At 47.5% G+C, this 19705-nt stretch overlaps 1 protein-coding gene across 1 annotated transcript in view; it reads right to left on the bottom strand.

Annotated features, from left to right (window-relative positions):
• Positions 1–19705, bottom strand: part of GRIN2C (glutamate ionotropic receptor NMDA type subunit 2C) — an 895681-nt gene that overhangs the window by 48893 nt on the left and 827083 nt on the right. The window contains exons 12-14 of the mRNA XM_085617084.1: positions 8501–8730; positions 6296–6456; positions 1124–1311 (exon numbers count right to left, since the gene is read on the bottom strand). Of these exons, the coding sequence (XP_085473210.1) occupies positions 1124–1311; positions 6296–6456; positions 8501–8730 (579 nt within the window). The remainder of the gene's footprint in view (positions 1–1123; positions 1312–6295; positions 6457–8500; positions 8731–19705) is intronic.

Below are 19705 nucleotides of genomic sequence, written 5' to 3'. Positions count from 1 at the left end.
ATTCACAGAGCAGAGCACCATCAGAGACAGCTGACAATGCACCACGACTAAGTCATGGGATTGTACACAACCAGGCAAACATCCGCTTTTGAGATAAACTGGGGCAGCTACACCATTAACTCCAAGACCAGGAGACTTCTAATAATCTCAGCATTTGGTTAGTAGTGGCCCTGGGGGCAGATAAAGCACATTGTGCCTTACTACGCAAATAGAGGAGGCCGAAATATATGATGCATAGACTCTATCCAGAATACTGAAAGGAACTTGGGGATAGTTTCAAATTAGGCTGTCTTATGTCCCCTGTTAATCCTCTAGGAAATGTGCATAATATGTTTCCGCTCCCTCAACAATTTCCTGTGTAGTATATAGTTGTATGTCAGATTAAAAAACTTTTTTCTCAATAAAGCATAGGCTGGACAATGATTTATTGATTGGGAAGAATTGCTTTTTTGAGATCTGAGTTTCTACCGCATCACACCCCCTCCCCGAGTGGGCCTTGGGCTGCTTAACTTCACTAACTTCACTATCCTGAGGATCAAGTACTAAAAGGGGGTATGTGGTGCTAGTTTCAGGTTTAACTGAAAAATGTAGCCCCAGGACACCAAGGGATTCTTCTTGTTACAATTTGAGCCTAGTAATCTCTGTATGTCCACGAACTACCAAGAAATTCCCACAACTAGGAAGCATGAACCCAATAAACACAACTGATCAATGAGCAAATTTGATCACAAATGGAGACCAAAATATGGGAAGATGTTTGCCATGATACAGATAAATAATCCGACATATATCAATAACAGCACTAGGCAACAAACCTGGAGGCATTACCGCCAGACGTAAAAGACTCAGATTGATACGACAAGCAGCCATGATGCATTATCACGTTTAACTGAACAGCAGAAACCCCTTCATTGATGTCAAGGTTTTGAGTAGTGAATGGTTCACAAATAAACATCCAATAGGAATTTAACTTTGTATTCAGAAGATATTGAGACAGAACAGATATAGCAAGGGGCCCCACCTCTCCCTCTGCCATCCCATTCCATGGTCCCTGCCCATACATATCAACATGTTCTTCCGATCAATGTGTTTTTTAAAGATAGGCCAGTGGCCTGGACCTCACCATCTCCCAGGTACTGCAGGAGCCCCAGGTCAATTGCCCGCTTCCACTTGGAGTCCTTCTGAAGGGCAATGCCGTAGCCTGTGGTGGCAAACACCTTCCCGCTGCCAATAGTCACCAGCTTGCAGCCCTCATCCTTCCCGGCCATGTAGTTTAACACTGCGGCGTCATAAATGAAGGCGTCCAGCTTCCTAGAACCATAAAGATAGGACTTGAGTCACCCAGCAAAGGAGCTGTAACCAGGAGAGGATATTGCATGGGCCACCAATGTGAGAAAATGAAGAGTGACAGAGTGTTGTTGCAGTTGGATGCGACAAATACACGCACCACCTTCATTTAAGCCCCTTCCAGATTATGAATATGAAGGTGACAAGGTCATAGGCTTCTTAATTTAGGGTAGAAAGAGTGAAAAATATAGGCTGGTATTTTAGTGCTTCAATGTGAGGTCAATTTACAGATAAGAAACTGAGGTGCATATCATCAAGGACTGGCGATAATTATCGCTAAGCGCACTTAGCGCTAGGATAATTATCGCCGGCTAACGTGGATTTTTATCGCTGAGATAGCGTGCTATTAGCAACGCTTATTTCAAAAGCGATAAAAGTTCTAGTGCTAACTGCCAAATTTGAGATTATCGCCGGAAATCCAGCGATAATCTCACAAAGTTTGGCGTTAGCTTGATGGTAGGGCAAGGCAAACTTAGCCAAGATATCCACCTTCCATAGGATATCATGGCTATGTCAGTCTTGAAGCAGGCGTAAGGAAAGTAGCTATAACAGGGGTTATCGCTACTTTTCTTGCCACTATGCTTCATAGCGTGAGGCTTGATGATAGGAGAAATGTCGCTTAGCGACATTTCTCCAGTCAGGGCAGGAACGCCCACTTTGTATCTCATTAGAGATGCAAAGCTGGGCGTTCAGATGTTAGGCGCTAATGCAAGGTTTCACGCGATAGCGTGAGCTTGCTGATTAGGAGATAAAATTATCGCCGCTTTTCGCCCAAAAACGGACGCAAAAGCGGCGATAATTTTTTATCGCCTCGTCGATGATATGCCCCAGAGTCTTTGGGAGTTGGTAGTTTGCCCATTTCATCCTAAAGCCCTCATTCAAAGTTTATGATTAGTACTGATTCAGCCAGTAACCACGATGACTGCCTGCATCGCAATTACAAATTGTGCGGGAATATCATCACTCTTAGGGTGAGATTTACTAATCTTTTGCGCCGTGTTTGTGTCACAAAAGTGACGCAAAATGACGCAAAATCTTTTTTTTGTAATTTAGTTTCCAGTGCTAAACTTGTTTAGCGCTTGAAATAGTGTAAAAGTAATGCGAAGCAGCGCATTGTGCTACTTCGCATTACTTTGCGCCATGGGGGCGTACCAAGGGTGGTGCATGAGTGTTCCCATGCAACCAGCCAGGGTTCCTCACGCTAAACCCAATTTACTAAAAACTGTAGATTGGGTTTAGCGTGAGAAAACTGCGTCCTTTTCAACTAGGCTCAAGGAAGGAGAAATGCTTTAATTTCGCCTTCCTTTTCCGACTTTGCATGCGTGCTGCACTGTGCAGCACGCATACAAGGTGGGAAAAGCTTTCCATTGTGTCGAGCATAGTATTCTGTACAGAAAGGGTACACTTCCAGTACAAAACCTATGCTGGACTCATGCACACAACCTAGCGCTGCGGCACTAAGGTATGTGCATGGTGCACGGCAGCTGTAATCAGCGCCGGCGCAAGGGAAAGAGGAGGAGAGAGCCATATCTCTGAAGATATGGCGCTCTCCTGCTCCCTCCCTGTCGGGCAACGTAGTACAGCCTTGCGGGGGCTACGCTGCTTTGCGCGACTTTTTTGTAAATCGCGTCATCTGCATAAAGTATGTGAAAATTGCAGGTGGGGAATAGCTCCAAAGTAAGGAATTATTTTTGGAATCTGATGCCGAAACACCAATTCCGGTGGTAATTTCTCATTTCTCGGGTCACGTTGGTTTTCCCGCACCTTTGAATTACAGGTCTCCGCAGTGCAAGTAATTGTTTATGTTTATTTTTCTTCTGTCGCACACACTGCAGATCTTGATTGATCTGGGTGCAGTGATGTGTACCTCAGAATGAAGGTTTCATTTGAGTTTTTTTTTTTAACAATCAAACATGATCAGAAAGAGAATAGAATTACATAGAAGCAGATGTTGTTCCAGACATATTCAGTCATGGTATCGCATACAAGAGATATAATCAATTTAAGTAGATCTAGGAGGATTTCAAGAACATTACATCTATACGAATGTCTCACCCCCAGGGTAAACCAGTCCCTCCCTTCCAATGTAAGGAAGTATGGCAACTTAGTGACCAGAGCGTGTCCACGGCCATTGAACCCAGTGGCGGCTCACCGAGGTGTGCTGCGGGGCGGTGGGCCCGGGGCGGGGGAGGGGCAGGTGGGGGTAGTATATTCCGGCGTAACGGAGTTAAGTAAATAAATAAAACAATTTACATTGCGCACACTGCATTGCCGAGTTGGCGTTGCAGCAAGCGCAAAGTAAATTGTTTTATTTATTTATTTACTTAACTCCGTTGTGCCATATGCCGGAATTTCATAGCCCCCATCCTGCCCCTCCCTCGCCCCACCACCCCGCAGCACTCCCTCGGCGAGCCGCCACTGATTGAACCCTGTGTGAAGGAAGCAGCATCGCTATCAGATCTATTGCTGTCTTGATCTGCTGCTTCTCGTCGATCTAGCTGCATAAGGCCTGCTCTCAGTGAATCTCAAATATCTTTGGTCCTAGTTGCCCGTGGGTGCAGCAGTGCAGGTGTCAGCCGCATCATTACATGTGACCATATCTCGTCTCCAGTCTCCTTCTACAGGGACAGAGCATTTACACCAGTGGATTGCAATTGTGCGCTTCACTAGCAGCAAAGCCATTGAGATGAAGCGTCAAGAGTTGCATGGGTATAGTTAAGATAACCTAATAAAGTTACTGTTAAGTCTATGGGCCAGACGCACGAAATCGCGTTTACGATTTCCTAATAACACATTTTTGAAAATCACTATTAGGAAATTGCAAACTTCGTAATACAACAGTGTGTTTGACACTGTTTGCGATTCGCTGTGGGTCGCAATTGGACCTGCCTCATCAATATTCATGAGGTAGGTCGCAGTTTGTGACCCATTGTGAATGGCTACAATCACAGGTATTGTGGCCTGCTGGGGTCAGCAGAGCACATGTCTATGTTTGCCTTTTATATTAGGCAATATTTGTTTTTGTAATGCAGCCCGGGCAGCATTTCAAAAATAAAAATGAAAAGCTACCTTTTTAGGAGTAGGCAGTGGTCCGTAGGAACCAGTGGGGCTACTAGCTATGGGGACTGGGGGTAGGGGGCAGGAGTGGGAGGAATGGAAATAGAGGGCAGGAGGAAAAGAAAAAAGTAACATTCATTACTTACTGGGCTGCACTCCTCGCTACTGTCCCAATCTTCTTCTTTCCTGTAGCATGGGCCCAGCCAACACCCTTAACCGATCTTGGCGCTGCTCTCATGCTGTGAGAGCAGTGCCAGGATTGGATGGAGCGGGCTGGCTGGACGCTCCTACAGGCCCTGTAGGCCTGTGTTTGGTCCCCACTCAGCTGTCTAAGACAGCTAGGTGGAGAGCTTCAAAGTGCACATGTCACTTTGGCCGGTGCAAGACAGTCAGCCAAAGTGACATGCTTCTTTGGAGCATCCAGCGAGCCACTGCTCCTGTCCTCTGCTGCCAATCAGCAGCAGAGAACACGCCCCACTGGGGTGGCTGGATGCTGCAGTGCGGTGAGTGCACACGTCAGAAAAATAAAATGGCAATGAGATCTTTTCATTGGCATTTTATTTTTCCTGCAAGGCTCGCAGCGGACAGGGAGGTGACCAGTCAAGGCCAGTGCAGGTAAGAGTGGCGGGGGGGAGAGGTAAGTCGACAGATGACGGAATAGGGAAAATAAAATGTCAAAAAAGAAAACCACTTGCCTTGTGCTCGCTGCATCGCTGACTCAGCGATTCGGCAAGAGCAAGGTAAGCGATTTTATTTCTTTTTTTATTATTTATATTATTTTCCCTATTCCGTCATCTATTGACTCACCTTCCTTGCCCCACTGCTCTTACCTGCATCGGACACGACTGGAGGTGACACTCCCCTGTCCAAGTGAAGAAACCACCACTGAGACCACTGCCTGCTCTTAAAAAATGTTGGCTCCCACATTCACAAATTGTAACGGGTCCCCCGCTTGCGAATCGATTGCCACCAACTTGACGTTGGTGGTAACTGTGAATGTTTTGCGACTGCATTCCTGGTCACAAAACATTCATACATACCAGTGCTATTCGATATTAGGAAGGGAAGCCCTAAACACGCCCCTTACTAATACCGAATTGCAAAAGCAAAATGCGATTCGGCAACATTTTATGGGTCGCAAACGGGTACCGGTAAAATGCTTCGAACATCTGGCCCTATATCTTTACGGCTACGTGTCATTTGCACTGTGGTGCAAGTTACATTATCCCAGAATATATGTTCAAAGGGACAAACCTAAGCCAGATGTAAGAAGCTAGCATGTGGCGCTCCGCCTCCTGGGCAAATATGTAACCTGGAGTTATCAATTTTATGTGTTTTTTCGGGCGTGCTATAAATTAAATGCAAGAATGTGAAATGCAACAATTCATTTCTATAGTTCATCGAGATCGTTTTCATTTGCATACAGCAAACATTCCATGAATAAGGGCTCAAGTCTTAATGTGGAGCTTGTTGCTTCAACCCACGAGTCCAAGCACTGATGTCACATCATTAGTGGAAAGAAACGCATCTGACCTGTGTCTTTCTATTCTCGAACAAGCAATCGCAAATTGGAAGGCTCATCATTTCAATTAGGTTTTGATGCATACTGGTCAAGGGCTACGATATAATGCTAGCCCAGTTTCCATCTCTAATGCTCTAACTAAACATTACTCCATTGCTGTTACACCCACCATCTCTCCATTCACATCAATGAGTAATCCCCGCAGGTTAGGACACTGAGCAGAGGAGGTAGAGGGAAGGGCTGTGTGTGATATGTTTTTTAAGCACATTTGTACCCACAACAGTCACTGAAAGATGTGATCATTTATAATTTTTCCTAAAGCGAAGAGAGGGCTGAACTGTGGGAAGCTTCATTTCTTTGGTTTCGTACCCCATCTTCAGGCTGGTCAGGGCGTCCTCAACAGAGCGCTGGTTGTATTTCACCATGTGTGTGTGCATGTCCGGGTAGTTGCTTCGGATGTTCCTCTCAGTGCTTCCATTGGGGACCGTCCCAAAGCGGAAAGGCGGGTACTGCTCCTGGGGTTTCTGGAACTAAAAGACAAACCGAAGATCATATGTACATGCACCATAACCCCATAAAACCTATAGGGGTCGTTGTCCTGGCAACCAAGCTCACAAAATACCAGTCCTGTGGCCTCTCTTAGCATGCTTGTGGTTCTCAACAACATCCCCATGGCCTCTCTTAGCATGCTTGTGGTTCCCAGGTACCCCCTCCCCATGGCCTATACTGGCATGCTTACTAACGGTTCCCAGGTACAACTCGCCGTGGCTTCTCTTAGCATGCTTATGACTCCCAGGTACCACTCACCATGACCTATACAGGCATGCTTATTTAAGGTTCCCATTTACCACTTACCCTGGCCTCTCGTCGCAAACTTATGGCTCCCAGGTACCACTTCCCATGGCCTCTACTGGCTTGCTTACTTATGGTTCTCAGGTGCCACTCGCCGTGGCCTCTCTTAGCATGCTTATGGCTCCCAGGTACCACTCGCCATGGCCTCTCTTGTCATGCTTTTGGTTGCCAAGTACCATTTGCCATGACCTCTCTTAGCATGCTTATAGTTACCAGGTACCACTCGCTGTGGACTCTCATAGCATGCTTAGGGCTCCCAGGTACCACTTGGCATGCCCTCTCTTAGCATGCTTATGGCTCTCAGGCACCACTCCTTAGGGCCTCTCTTAGCATGCTTAAGGTTGCCAGGTACCACTCGCCGTGGCCTCTCTTAGCATGCTTAGGGCTCCCAGGTACTACTCAGCGTGGCCTCTCTTAGCATGCTTATGGCTTCCAGGTACCACTCCCTATGGCCTCTCTCAGCATGCTTATGGTTGCCAGGTACCACTCGCCATGGCTTATCTTAGCATGCTTATGGCTCCCAGGTACCACTCCCTATGGCCTCTCTCAGCATGCTTATGGTTGCCAGGTACCACTCGCTGTGGCCTCTCTTAGCATGCTTATGGCTCCCAGGGACCACTCCCTATGGCCTCTCTCAGCATGCTTATGGTTGCCAGGTATCACTCGCCGTGCCCTCTCTTAGCATGCTTATGGCTCCCAGGTACCACTCCCTATGGCCTCTCTCAGCATGCTTATGGTTGCCAGGTACCACTCGCCATGGCCTCTCTTAGCTTGCTTATGGCTCCCAGGTACCACTCGCCTTGGCCTCTCTTAGCATGCTTATGGCTCCCAGGTACCACTCCCTTTGGCCTCTCTCAGCATGCTTATGGTTGCCAGGTACCACTCGCCGTGTCCTCTCTTAGCGTGCCTATGGCTCCCAGGTACCACTTCCTATGGCCTCTCTTAGCATGCTTATGGCTCCCAGGTACCACTCCCTTTGGCCTCTCTCAGCATGCTTATGGTTGCCAGGTACCACTCGCCGTGTCCTCTCTTAGCGTGCCTATGGCTCCCAGGTACCACTTCCTATGGCCTCTCTTAGCATGCTTATGGCTCCCAGGTACCACTCCCTTTGGCCTCTCTCAGCATGCTTATGGTTGCCAGGTACCACTCGCCGTGTCCTCTCTTAGCGTGCCTATGGCTCCCAGGTACCACTTCCTATGGCCTCTCTTAGCATGCTTAAGGCTCCCAGGTACCACTCCCTTTGGCCTCTCTCAGCATGCTTATGATTGCCAGGTACCACTTGCTGTGGCCTCCCTTAGAGTGCTTATGGTTCCCAAGTACCACTCGCCGTGGCCTTTTTTAGCATGCTTATTGTTCCCAGTCCCAGTCCCCGTGGTCTCATAACCTGCTTACAGTTCACAGTGCTATTTCTGTGACCTCTCTTAACATACTTATGAATCCCAAAATCCACTCCCCGTTGCTAATTTCTGCATGCTTCTTGTGCAACATGCCCTTCATGACCCTGGGAAAGACAGTTTCGTGGAAGAAACTTTGCCCTCAGCCTTACTCGGAGTGTCAGTGTGACACACCTCTATTGGTACCTGTTGTTTCTCCACATATTGTGTACAGTGAGTTCTGTCGCAGGGTGCCCAAGGAATTCCCTTCGAGCTCCCATGTATGCGCATGCGCTGACATCCCTCTGTTCACACATGCTCGGCCCTTCCCTCTGTGTTCAAGCCTTACCTTCTTATCGCTGAGCCCGGACACCGTGTCGATGTACTGCTCCTGGATCATGAATGCCGCCAGGTTGGCTGTGTAGCTCGCCAGGAATATGACGGCAAAGAAAGCCCAGACGAGCACCATGATCTTGCTGGTGGTGCCGCGTGGGTTTTCTATGGGCACCGAGTTGTTGAAGACCAGTGCCCAGAGCAGCCACACTGACTTGCCAATAGTGAAGCTTGGACCACCAGACCCTGGAAGAGGAAGTGAGAAAGGGGAGCATGAGGCTTTGTTCAGTGTGATATTAACATAAACTAATGTGATTCGGTCTGCGAGACAGAAGAGGATGGTTGGACACCTATCGAGACCTTTGGCGCGGCCTAGGTGCACCCACAAGTGTTTCACTTTACCTTATTACCAGGTGTAGACCTGTTGCACATTCATCTACTTCTTTAGCTGCCACTGCATGGCCATCAGGCCATAGAAGAAGACTTTCCCCTGAAAGAGGCCTGGCCTTTAGCTGACCTCGAACGTCAGATGCTGTGGTTTATGTCATCATGACGATGGCTCCCGGCCATCTTCTGAAGACATACTTGCCTGACATAGACATGAATCGATTGCGCCAATTAAAGTATATTTCAGCTGCAGATCCTCTAAGAGATTGTGAAAGAGTACATTTCCTACAGGAACAGGAATATGTAAGAAATGAGTAACATTTCCTAAATATGGCGCGCGCTCAGGTCCAAAGGCGCGTGCCTGTGAATGAAACCTCGGAAAGAGGAGGCGTTGTGGCATTAGGACCTCCACACGAGCCTGCGGGGTGAGTGACCTGGGGTCCAGAGTGCCACGACAAGGGTCTCTCTGAGTCCTACTGTGGCAACTGGAAACATTTCTAGGGTGACAACAGGGAACAGGATTGATAGCCAGGAGTTAACTTTAAAAATTACATTTAAAAGCTTATTCAGAAGAAGGGGTGTACCTGTAAACTCTGAGGCCCAATGAAGATACGGTGTGAAGGCGGCCATGTGCTACATGTGCTCTGCCACCTGAGACGAACGCGGCAAGGATAAAGTGCTGTATGGAGGTCGGTGCATGTGTTTAAAAGGAACAAAATAACGCTAGGCAATATCAAACAATATAGGAGGAGTGGAATTTCTGACCGATTTAGTGATTTTTTGGCTTTAGATGGTAGAATTGGTCTCAAAGGGTTAGAAGGGGGCTGTGCGAGAAGGATGTTGAATCATGTTGTTACGCTTTTGAAGTTGAAAGGAAGAGCTTTATGTTGAAAAGGGTGTGCAGAGGGGGATTCTGACCGTCCTTCAGTGGAGAACCTTAGGGTAGTTAGCAGTAGCTTAGGCGTGCCATCTGTGAACCCGAATTGTGCGAACATGGAACACTAGCAATCCAGGTTGGCCGGATCCGGGTTCAATGCCAATGCTAAAAAAAAATAAAAAACACTGGACAGGTTTACGTGCTTTATCAATTACGTATAACAGCATTGTACTAATGGGCTGCCATCTGCTTGTAAAGAAAAATCGATGTAACTACTACCTTTTTTCTTAAAATGTTGTATTTTTATTACACTGTTGCGTTAACGTTTTGGTGGTTATGATTTAATTTTATGTCGCAGGAGGTTTGGGACATTTTCTAAGTTGAACCAAAAAGTTTTTTTACAAGTGTATGCAAAAAGAAAAAATTTGAAAGTGTATATCAAAAGGGTATTTTATAGATTCTATCATGATCTGTTAATGTATTCTATGAAATGTACTATGTTTTTATTTGCCAGTTTTGTGGCACTAGTGTAAACATACCAATCTTTTGAGTAAGTAGTTTATAAGAGGAAGTGTTGGCTTAAGGATTTTGTAGGCCCTTGGCAAGACATATTTTGTGCCCCCTGTTCATAATTTAACAGCCCATTTTCTGTTCTTTCAAGCCCGCATACTGCCAAACAAACTTTCAGAAACGGGGTTCACGAAAAAACAGTTGAAATATGTCTTTTGAGGGCCTTCAAAAATCCTTTAGATGCCACTGCGCAAATTGAGAGTGACATAGAAGTTGGTGGAGAGGAGAGAGGCTGAGCTATTGGAAAAGACGTAGGTGAGCTAGATAAGAAGAAAGTGTAGTTTTCCCAGGGGCCCCCATGGAAGTAGAGGTGGACGGAATATGTGGTGTTTTACTTCGTGGAATTCCGCAGTTACATGAAAACTCCGATAGATTCCACAGAGTTCTGCGAGTGGGTGGAATTTGGCATGTCGTGAAGCCCACGCAGATTTTTAGCACTTAAAACTTGTTCCGTGCTGCAAAATCCGCGTGAATGGCACCATTGGCACGCCAGAGGGCGCCGCTTCTTTGCTGCTGCTCTGGTAGTTTTTTCTACTTGAGTGGCAGATTTCTCACCGCGAAGGGTCGCGACCGCCCATAACCACCCGTGTTGAGAAAATCTCACTGGTTGGCCTCTAGCACCCAAAAATGGCAGTGGGGAACGCCAATTTGCCCGTGCCAACTTACCATTGGTGAGCTCCACGTGAGAAAATACTCTGCCACATGGTGGTTGGCAGGGTTTGGCCAGAACTCTGCGTTACAAGTGTAACGTGGAGCAGCCAAAACTCTGCAAAACCCACCGGCGGAGCGGAATTTATCGCCCACACCTAGTTGGAACGTGGGGGCCCTGGGCAATAATCCACTTTGACTATACCATAAAATGTTACTGTGGTGAGGCCATCATCAGTGTTTTGTTAAAAGTTGTCAAGGATTTACGAAGTTGCTTAACTAATTTCTAAATTGCTTTATGGAGAAGTGTGGCTCAATGGTTAGAGCGGCAGAACTCGATGCAGAGCACCGGTCTGGGACCAGGGTTCGATTCCCGCCGCGGCAGGGTCTCGGGCTATAAATTCCTCGGACCGGATATTCTCGCCTCAGTGCCTATTGTAATCATGGGTCCCACGCTGCAACTCTGGGCAATAGCTTGCTTAATCTCCACAATGGCCCCCAACAGTGCTGGGATGCCTGGCTTCAGCATGGGGGTGCCCAGGAGTGGACACTCCACACGGAAAGCCAGGAAGGGTTCCTTCAGCGGTATGAGTACAGCGCTGAGATACCCGTAGAATCGGCGCTATATAAATACCTATACATTTACATTTATGTGACTTGTGAAGGTGTAACTGATTTAAAATGGATGAAAATGGCTTTCGAAGAGGTGGTGTGGTTATCCAAGAGGTGAGTGCGACTGTTGAGGGTAAGTGATTAATGAAGTTCGTAAGTAATGAACTGAAGAGTTGAATGATTAGCGGGCAGTGCACGAGATTAAAGAGGAAGTTAAGTGATTAACAAACGTGTTTACGTGATTTAAAAAGGGTAGTGATTCATGCAGAAGAATATGATGGTGAATACCCAGGGTGGGCTAGTGGGAGGTGAACGGTATGTGCTGTAGATGGCAAGGCGAGGATTAGATAAGTGAACCAGGGAGCTGAGAGCAGGGTGAGGCTTAAGGAGAGGTATTTGACCATCAGAACAATTAAACAGATGGATATAGATCAAGTAGTATTTTTTTAATTCAGGTTCATTTTCGCCGCCGTTATTCTCCATAAGATCTAAATTAAATCCCATCCGTGGCTTTGTGCTTATCCTGTGGGTTTAGGGCTTGTCACTCCTTTCTCGAAGCCGCCTCCTCCTCCCTCTGGTTCCCGCCATGTTCACTGCCATCCCTCCCTGCTGCAGTCAGGCGATTAACCTTCAAGGTCAGCACTCCTCCGAATCTGGCGTCTCTAGGGCCGCGGAAACTGGGGCAGGAGGATGTCTGAAGTCATTGGATCAAACGGAGTAAAAATATCTATGTAAAGTTGCCAGGGCATAATGTGGAAGGTGCATTTATTAAACAGAGAGCTGCCTTGCTGGAGTGGGCTGCTAGTCACCATGAGATCTGATGCGTGGGCAAAAGAGAAGGGACTTTCTGGGGATTAGGTACTCTCATCCAGAGCTTACCACTTGCTGGCGTCTGAAATCCCTAGCTCAGGCGAATGGCTTTGATGAGTGGCCCGGAACACGGGTCCGGAGCCGAAAAGGTCGCCCAGCTGCCAACATCAAAGGACCAGGATCGATTGCTAATATGATGAATCCCAGAACACCGCCTCCCCTAGCCTGGCTACATCTTAAAAAAACACGCTGGGAAAGGGCTCCATCACATCCTTGAGGTCAGAGGCGACCACAACTTATCACAGATTACATACTGAGTATGGCTGGCCTTGTGCTAACAACCTCTCAGAGATCGGACATTTGCCTGCCACAGCGGTCACCTCATTGCAGACAATGAAATCGCTGGTCTAGAGAAGACCCCCATCTCAGAGGCCTGGACGGCCCTGCCACAAGGACAACCACATCTCACAGGCATGGACAAACCTGATCTGAGAAACATCTCTCAGCCCAGCACAACCTGTGATCATCTGGAAAGTCCTGGCTGGCACAGAAAGGGCCATCGCTCACCCCAGCTGTGTGTTAGTACTTCCTTCAGGTGGCAAAGGACAGGCCGGGGGCCTTTTATTATGTTTCCCCTCATGTCTATGACTGAGAAAGCACATGCAGTGTAAATGTGATCTGATGGCCCAGTCTCACAGGACAGCTCCTGGAACATCATGGATGGGGTGTTCGGGCTGGTTTTATCTGGTCCCCTGTCAGGGAACCCAGGCAACGGATGAGAGGAACTTGGAGGAGAAGGGTGACAGGAGAGTCAGTTATGTGAGGAGTCCCAATCGGTGGCCGTCCACATCTAGACTGAATTCAAGGCAGTGCTAGCCTTATAGCTTTACCCGGGTCCCCCCTAATGTTTAGTCTGGGAGGGGTCCCAGGCATACGGAGTCAGGTATGGCTGCAGTAAGCCTTTCCTTCAGTGTGATGAATCACTGTTGGTGAGAAGAGGATCACCGGACCTATGGAAATTAGTAGGGGCCACTGCTCTGAGGGTGTACCTGCTGCAGACCACTGACAGGCTCCAGGTGGTCATATTTAATCTGCCTAACATGGCCGATGAAATATGGTAGCCTGGATTCAAACGTGGGTACCAGCCGTGAGAGCTAAGTAGTTAGTGTCAGATGTTTCAAAGGAGAGTACTGTCTGAGCCTTCAGGTCAATTAAATGATCATTTCCCCTATCATGCAGGGGCGTAACAAAGGCCCCCATGGTGTGCGAGAGGCCCAGGCTTACCCATACTGGAGTGGGCCCCCTCAGCCCCAACTGATGTGATTGTGAGGGGCCCCTTCAACATATCTTGCAGGGGGGCCCCCTAAAGTTTTGTTACACCACTGCTTTCATGCACGCTGTTGCCACTGCGAAGGTGCAGCTGTGAATGCCAGGATTGTACGAAACTGTACAATGGTATCTCGAGGCGCGGCATTTACTTCTACCGGTAACAAGAACACACCAATAATAATAAAGCAGAACAATATCTCCCTCTCCCAGTGATCCTTATGTTGGCTTCTGGCAGACAACACGGAGGGGCAGCTGTCATCAGCAGAAGGAGAAGAAGCATAAATGCCTGGAAGAGCTTTTTTTGATGTTCAATGATGGAGAATGATTCCAAAAGAAAGATAGTGAAGAGTAAACTGGGCTGAAAGAGGCGGGGACACTCTCAAAGGGCTAGAGCAAGATGGTAAAAGGTGTGCCAGGGCATTCTGAGAGTTACACTTGAGTCCAAAGGAGCAGCCCGGCACAGTGCAAGCTCGGAGTGAGAGGTGCCACCCCATATGACCATATGATCATTCAACTGAAGTTCATGCACACAAATAAACATCAGAACTGCCTGCCAGCAACAGTTCGAACTTGCGGATACAGAATTCTTCCGCTATCTACAGATCCGTCATGCCTTAATCACCGCCATCAGTGGGGATTCCCCTCTCCCCGACTCCTCCCCACTAGAAGATAGGTTACTGGACGGGCTCCTTCCTCAGAAAGCTATCTCCTTGACATACAAAAAACTTGTCAATAACACACCAGATCCTCTACTCAAATTGCATGAGTCGTGGGAGGCGGATGGCCTCTTATTAGATGACGAAGACTGGAGAGTGGCGGTGGCCTCCCCCAGGGAGGTGGCAATCTCTGCTCGTCTCCGCCTGATACAACTGAAAATTCTCCACTGGATCTACATCACGGGACTGCAGCTGGCCCGTATGGGGCGTCGTGACAACATGAACTGTAGGCGCCACTGCGGACAGGTGACCACGTTTATGCATATTCTCTGGGAATGTGAGCAAATTCAGAAATATTGGAAAGGAATCCATAGTGTCATGAGTGAGGTCCTGCACAAACCCGTCAGCCCTGAGGTTAAAAGATGTCTACTTAATGTGTTTGAGACCAACTGATTTGGTAGGGGCGGAGAGGCTGTGGGTTACACTTGGGGCCACAGTGGTCAAAAGAAACATTGCCCAATTATGGGGAGGGCCAACACCCCCAACTGTCGCAGTGTGGAAGCGTAACATGGATTGGTGTATGTTTCGAGAGAAAATTGTTTATGTGGCAAGAGGTTGTCCCCAGAAATGGTCCCGAGTGTGGGCCAAGTGGAACTCATGTAGGGGAGATATTTGTGTTGCACCTACTGTTCCTCCTGATGATGACCCAATGTCTCCCTGAGTACTCTTTCTGTTATAGGTGCTATTTCCTGTAATTGCTCTGTATCCTGAATGAAATGCCATGTTCAAACATGTCTGATCTCCAGCCAAATGTGCTTTGCCGACTGTTTGTGTGTTTTTTGTTAAAAAATTAATAAAAAGATACTTAAAAAAAAAAAAAAAGAACTGCCTGCCAGGTAATTGGGTAATCAGAGCATAATGTTATACTGCATATGCAAGTCTACCTTCCCTACAGAGATTGTGCGTGTTAGTGTCTGAGGACTGAGTGCAAGAAATTGGCTTACTGGTTGAGATGGGTGGGATCCCTACTCAAGCAGCAACCACCATTTTTATCAGGGTGTAACACAAGCAAACCCCAAATTAACCTGTAGTCTGCCCTCTGGTAACTTGGCACAAAGTTGTCCGACTTAGCTTAGAGGCAATTTGTAAAGTATTTATGTAGCACACCACAGTAATAAAGTAAAAACACAACACTAGAAAATCCCACACAAGGAAAAATCCCACAACAATTTAGAAAAATAGAGTGAAATTTAAATTATTTGGAACAAAAATCCAATTAGTAGGACCGGAGATATGCAATTTTAAAGATTTAGGCAAAAAGAGTGCTGAAAAGCACAAAGTACCAAACGTGGTTATCTGGATGCATCAGACCTTGACAAAGTTGCAAGTTCAGACTGACTACGATGGAGTGCGAGCCCGATACAGGACCAAGTTCGGCTGCTGAACAAAGTATCTTAGATTCTGGTTGCGAAGTGATGCGAGGTCCAGCTTCGAGGATGTGTTGCTCAGCGGCTGTACCAAGGAGCATAAAAATGTGTATACATGTTTGCAAAGTTTATCAATTTGAGGCTATGCATAATGCTTCCAGGATACTCTCTGATTAGTTGCAAATAAATGCAAAATCTAGAAAGCAAAATTGATGATTCTTTGCTTTCAAAACAAAATATTCATTAAAAAGATGCAACTAGGAAAAAAACGTTTTGCTAAACCACTGTGTATTTTTAGGTACCGTTTCTTTGAAGCATCATTTAGCAAAATGTGTTGATACATGCTAGCATTTCCCCAAAATATTCATAGTGGAAAATCAGTGTAAACCGTTTCAACAAAATTATATGAAACATGAAAATAAACGAGCACTGGCAAAGCCAACATGTATGATATTAGTGGCCTGCCTTTTGTTTTTGTCAATGCGTGTCTTGTTTTGACATGGTTTTCGTAAAACGTTATTGTTGTGGGAGCTGCCGGGCCCTCATCATTACCACAAACATTGGCAAAGGCACACATGTTTTTGGTCTAACAAACATATTGCCACAGTAGTTAGTCAGTTCCTGGCACTGAACAAAACTACTTTGTGTGCCAATATGCTCCTTGTGAAAGAGCAGAATGCTGTCATTCACAGTCACAGTGAAGCCAGCCAGTAGATAGAGAGAGAGAGAGAGAGAGAGAGAGAGAGAGAGAGAATTTTAATACAAACAAAAGGTCTTGTTAACGCTAGAATTAAATAGGGGCCAAATTCTTAAAGAAAGTCACAAAAGTGCACCCATGCCATATGTTCTTGCATTAGTGTAGATGTACAGTTTTCATGAATTCACAAGAATTCACAGAAGTAGGTCAGGAAATTGCACTCCTAGAAAATATTTGCAAATACTTGAGAACTGCACTTTAGCATGAGCAAATATGCATATGTAGATTTGCTTAAGCAGAAAACTGTTGAGTGGTAACAAGTTCACAATCCCACTAACCACTTTTTACCCCAACCCTGGAAGAAGTTTTATTTCTGCCCTTGTCAGGAGTAGATTTCAAACCTTTCTCTATATGGCAAAATATTAGAGACAAGTTGATGAAAACCCATAAAACATGCAAGTTAGTAGGTTTTCACAGTCTCAAAAGGACATTTCAACCATGGGGAACTATTACTTACAGCTACCTCCAGCCCCAGTATGTAGATCTCCGGAAAGGTGGCAAAATAAGGGAATTGCTAGTATTCAAACCCTACTATGGTATGAGCCCTAGCATAATCAGAGAGGCTATTACCAGAGCTCTTATAAAATGACGTTAAACCAGATTGGTCGCACACTGCTACACCTACCAGGCGTGTTCCCCCAATGAAAATGGTCCCTGAAGGTCAGCGTCGGCGGATACACCTATGCTCGAGTGTGAATGCAAGTATGCGTGGCGTGTGCCATCCCTGGACACGTGTTTCGAGGTAGTTGCCTCTCGTCAGCAGGAAGTAGGAAAATGTGTGGGGTTGCTGTGTAAGCTGCTAAAATCGTATCAGGTCTAGTACCTCTCGTAGCGCGCAGGTGCGTAACCATGAGTCCGTCGACTCCACCGGCTCAAGGGAGCCTGAATATAAAGTTAAACCAGATTGGTCGCACACTGCTACACCTACCAGGCGTGTTCCCCCAATGAAAATGGTCCCTGAAGGTCAGCGTCGGCGGATACACCTATGCTCGAGTGTGAATGCAAGTATGCGTGGCATGTGCCATCCCTGGACACGTGTTTCGAGGTAGTTGCCTCTCGTCAGCAGGGAGTAGGAAAATGTGTGGGGTTGCTGTGTAAGCTGCTAAAATCGTATCAGGTCTAGTACCTCTCGTAGCGCGCAGGTGCGTATCCATGAGTCCGTCGACTCCACCGGCTCAAGGGAGCCTGAATATAAAGTTAAACCAGATTGGTCGCACACTGCTACACCTACCAGGCGTGTTCCCCCAATGAAAATGGTCCCTGAAGGTCAGCGTCGGCGGATACACCTATACTCGAGTGTGAATGCAAGTATGCGTGGCATGTACCATCCCTGGACACGTGTTTCGAGGTAGTTGCCTCTCGTCAGCAGGGAGTAGGAAAATGTGTGGGGTTGCTGTGTAAGCTGCTAAAATCGTATCAGGTCTAGTACCTCTCGTAGCGCGCAGGTGCGTAACCATGAGTCCGTCGATGGCACACGCTACTCATACTTGCATTCATGACTCGGGCATAGGCGTACCCGCCGACGCTGACCTCAGGGACCATTTTCATTGGGGGAACACGCTTGGTAGGTGGAGCAGTGTGCGACCAATTAGATTTAACTTTATGTTCAGGCTCCCTTGAGCCGGTGGAGTCGACGGGCTCTTGGTTACGCACCTGCGCGCTACGGGAGGTATTTACCCGATAACGATTTTAGCAGCTTACACAGCAACCCCACACACTTTTTCCTACTCCCTGCTGACGAGAGGCAACTACCTCGAAACACGTGTCCAGGGATGGCACACGCTACTCATACTTGCATTCATGACTCGGGCATAGGCGTACCCGCCGACGCTGACCTCAGGGACCATTTTCATTGGGGGAACACGCTTGGTAGGTGGAGCAGTGTGCGACCAATTAGATTTAACTTTATGTTCAGGCTCCCTTGAGCCGGTGGAGTCGACGGGCTCTTGGTTACGCACCTGCGCGCTACGAGAGGTATTTACCCGATAACGATTTTAGCAGCTTACACAGCAACCCCACACACTTTTTCCTACTCCCTGCTGACGAGAAGCAACTACCTCGAAACACGTGTCCAGGGATGGCACACGCTACTCATACTTGCATTCATGACTCGGGCATAGGCGTACCCGCCGACGCTGACCTCAGGGACCATTTTCATTGGGGGAACACGCTTGGTAGGTGGAGCAGTGTGCGACCAATTAGATTTAACTTTATGTTCAGGCTCCCTTGAGCCGGTGGAGTCGACGGGCTCTTGGTTACGCACCTGCGCGCTACGAGAGGTATTTACCTGATAACGATTTTAGCAGCTTACACAGCAACCCCACACACTTTTTCCTACTCCCTGCTGACGAGAGGCAACTACCTCGAAACACGTGTCCAGGGATGGCACACGCTACTCATACTTGCATTCATGACTCGGGCATAGGCGTACCCGCCGACGCTGACCTCAGGGACCATTTTCATTGGGTGAACACGCTTGGTAGGTGGAGCAGTGTGCGACCAATTAGATTTAACTTTATGTTCAGGCTCCCTTGAGCCGGTGGAGTCGACGGGCTCTTGGTTACGCACCTGCGCGCTACGAGAGGTAGTTACCCGATAACGATTTTAGCAGCTTACACAGCAACCCCACACACTTTTTCCTACTCCCTGCTGACGAGAGGCAACTACCTCGAAACACGTGTCCAGGGATGGCACACGCTACTCATACTTGCATTCATGACTCGGGCATAGGCGTACCCGCCGACGCTGACCTCAGGGACCATTTTCATTGGGGGAACACGCTTGGTAGGTGGGGCAGTGTGCGACCAATTAGATTTAACTTTATGTTCAGGCTCCCTTGAGCCGGTGGAGTCGACGGGCTCTTGGTTACGCACTTGCGCGCTACGAGAGGTATTTACCCGATAACGATTTTAGCAGCTTACACAGCAACCCCACACACTTTTTCCTACTCGCTGCTGACGAGAGGCAACTACCTCGAAACACGTGTCCAGGGATGGCACACGCTACTCATACTTGCATTCATGACTCCGGCATAGGCGTACCCGCCGACGCTGACCTCAGGGACCATTTTCATTGGGGGAACACGCTTGGTAGGTGGAGCAGTGTGCGACCAATTAGATTTAACTTTATGTTCAGGCTCCCTTGAGCC

The sequence above is a fragment of the Triturus cristatus genome, chromosome 7, assembly GCF_964204655.1.
Source record: "Triturus cristatus chromosome 7, aTriCri1.1, whole genome shotgun sequence".
Lineage (NCBI taxonomy): Eukaryota > Metazoa > Chordata > Amphibia > Caudata > Salamandridae > Triturus > Triturus cristatus.
This window is presented reverse-complemented; position numbering and strand designations above follow the sequence as displayed.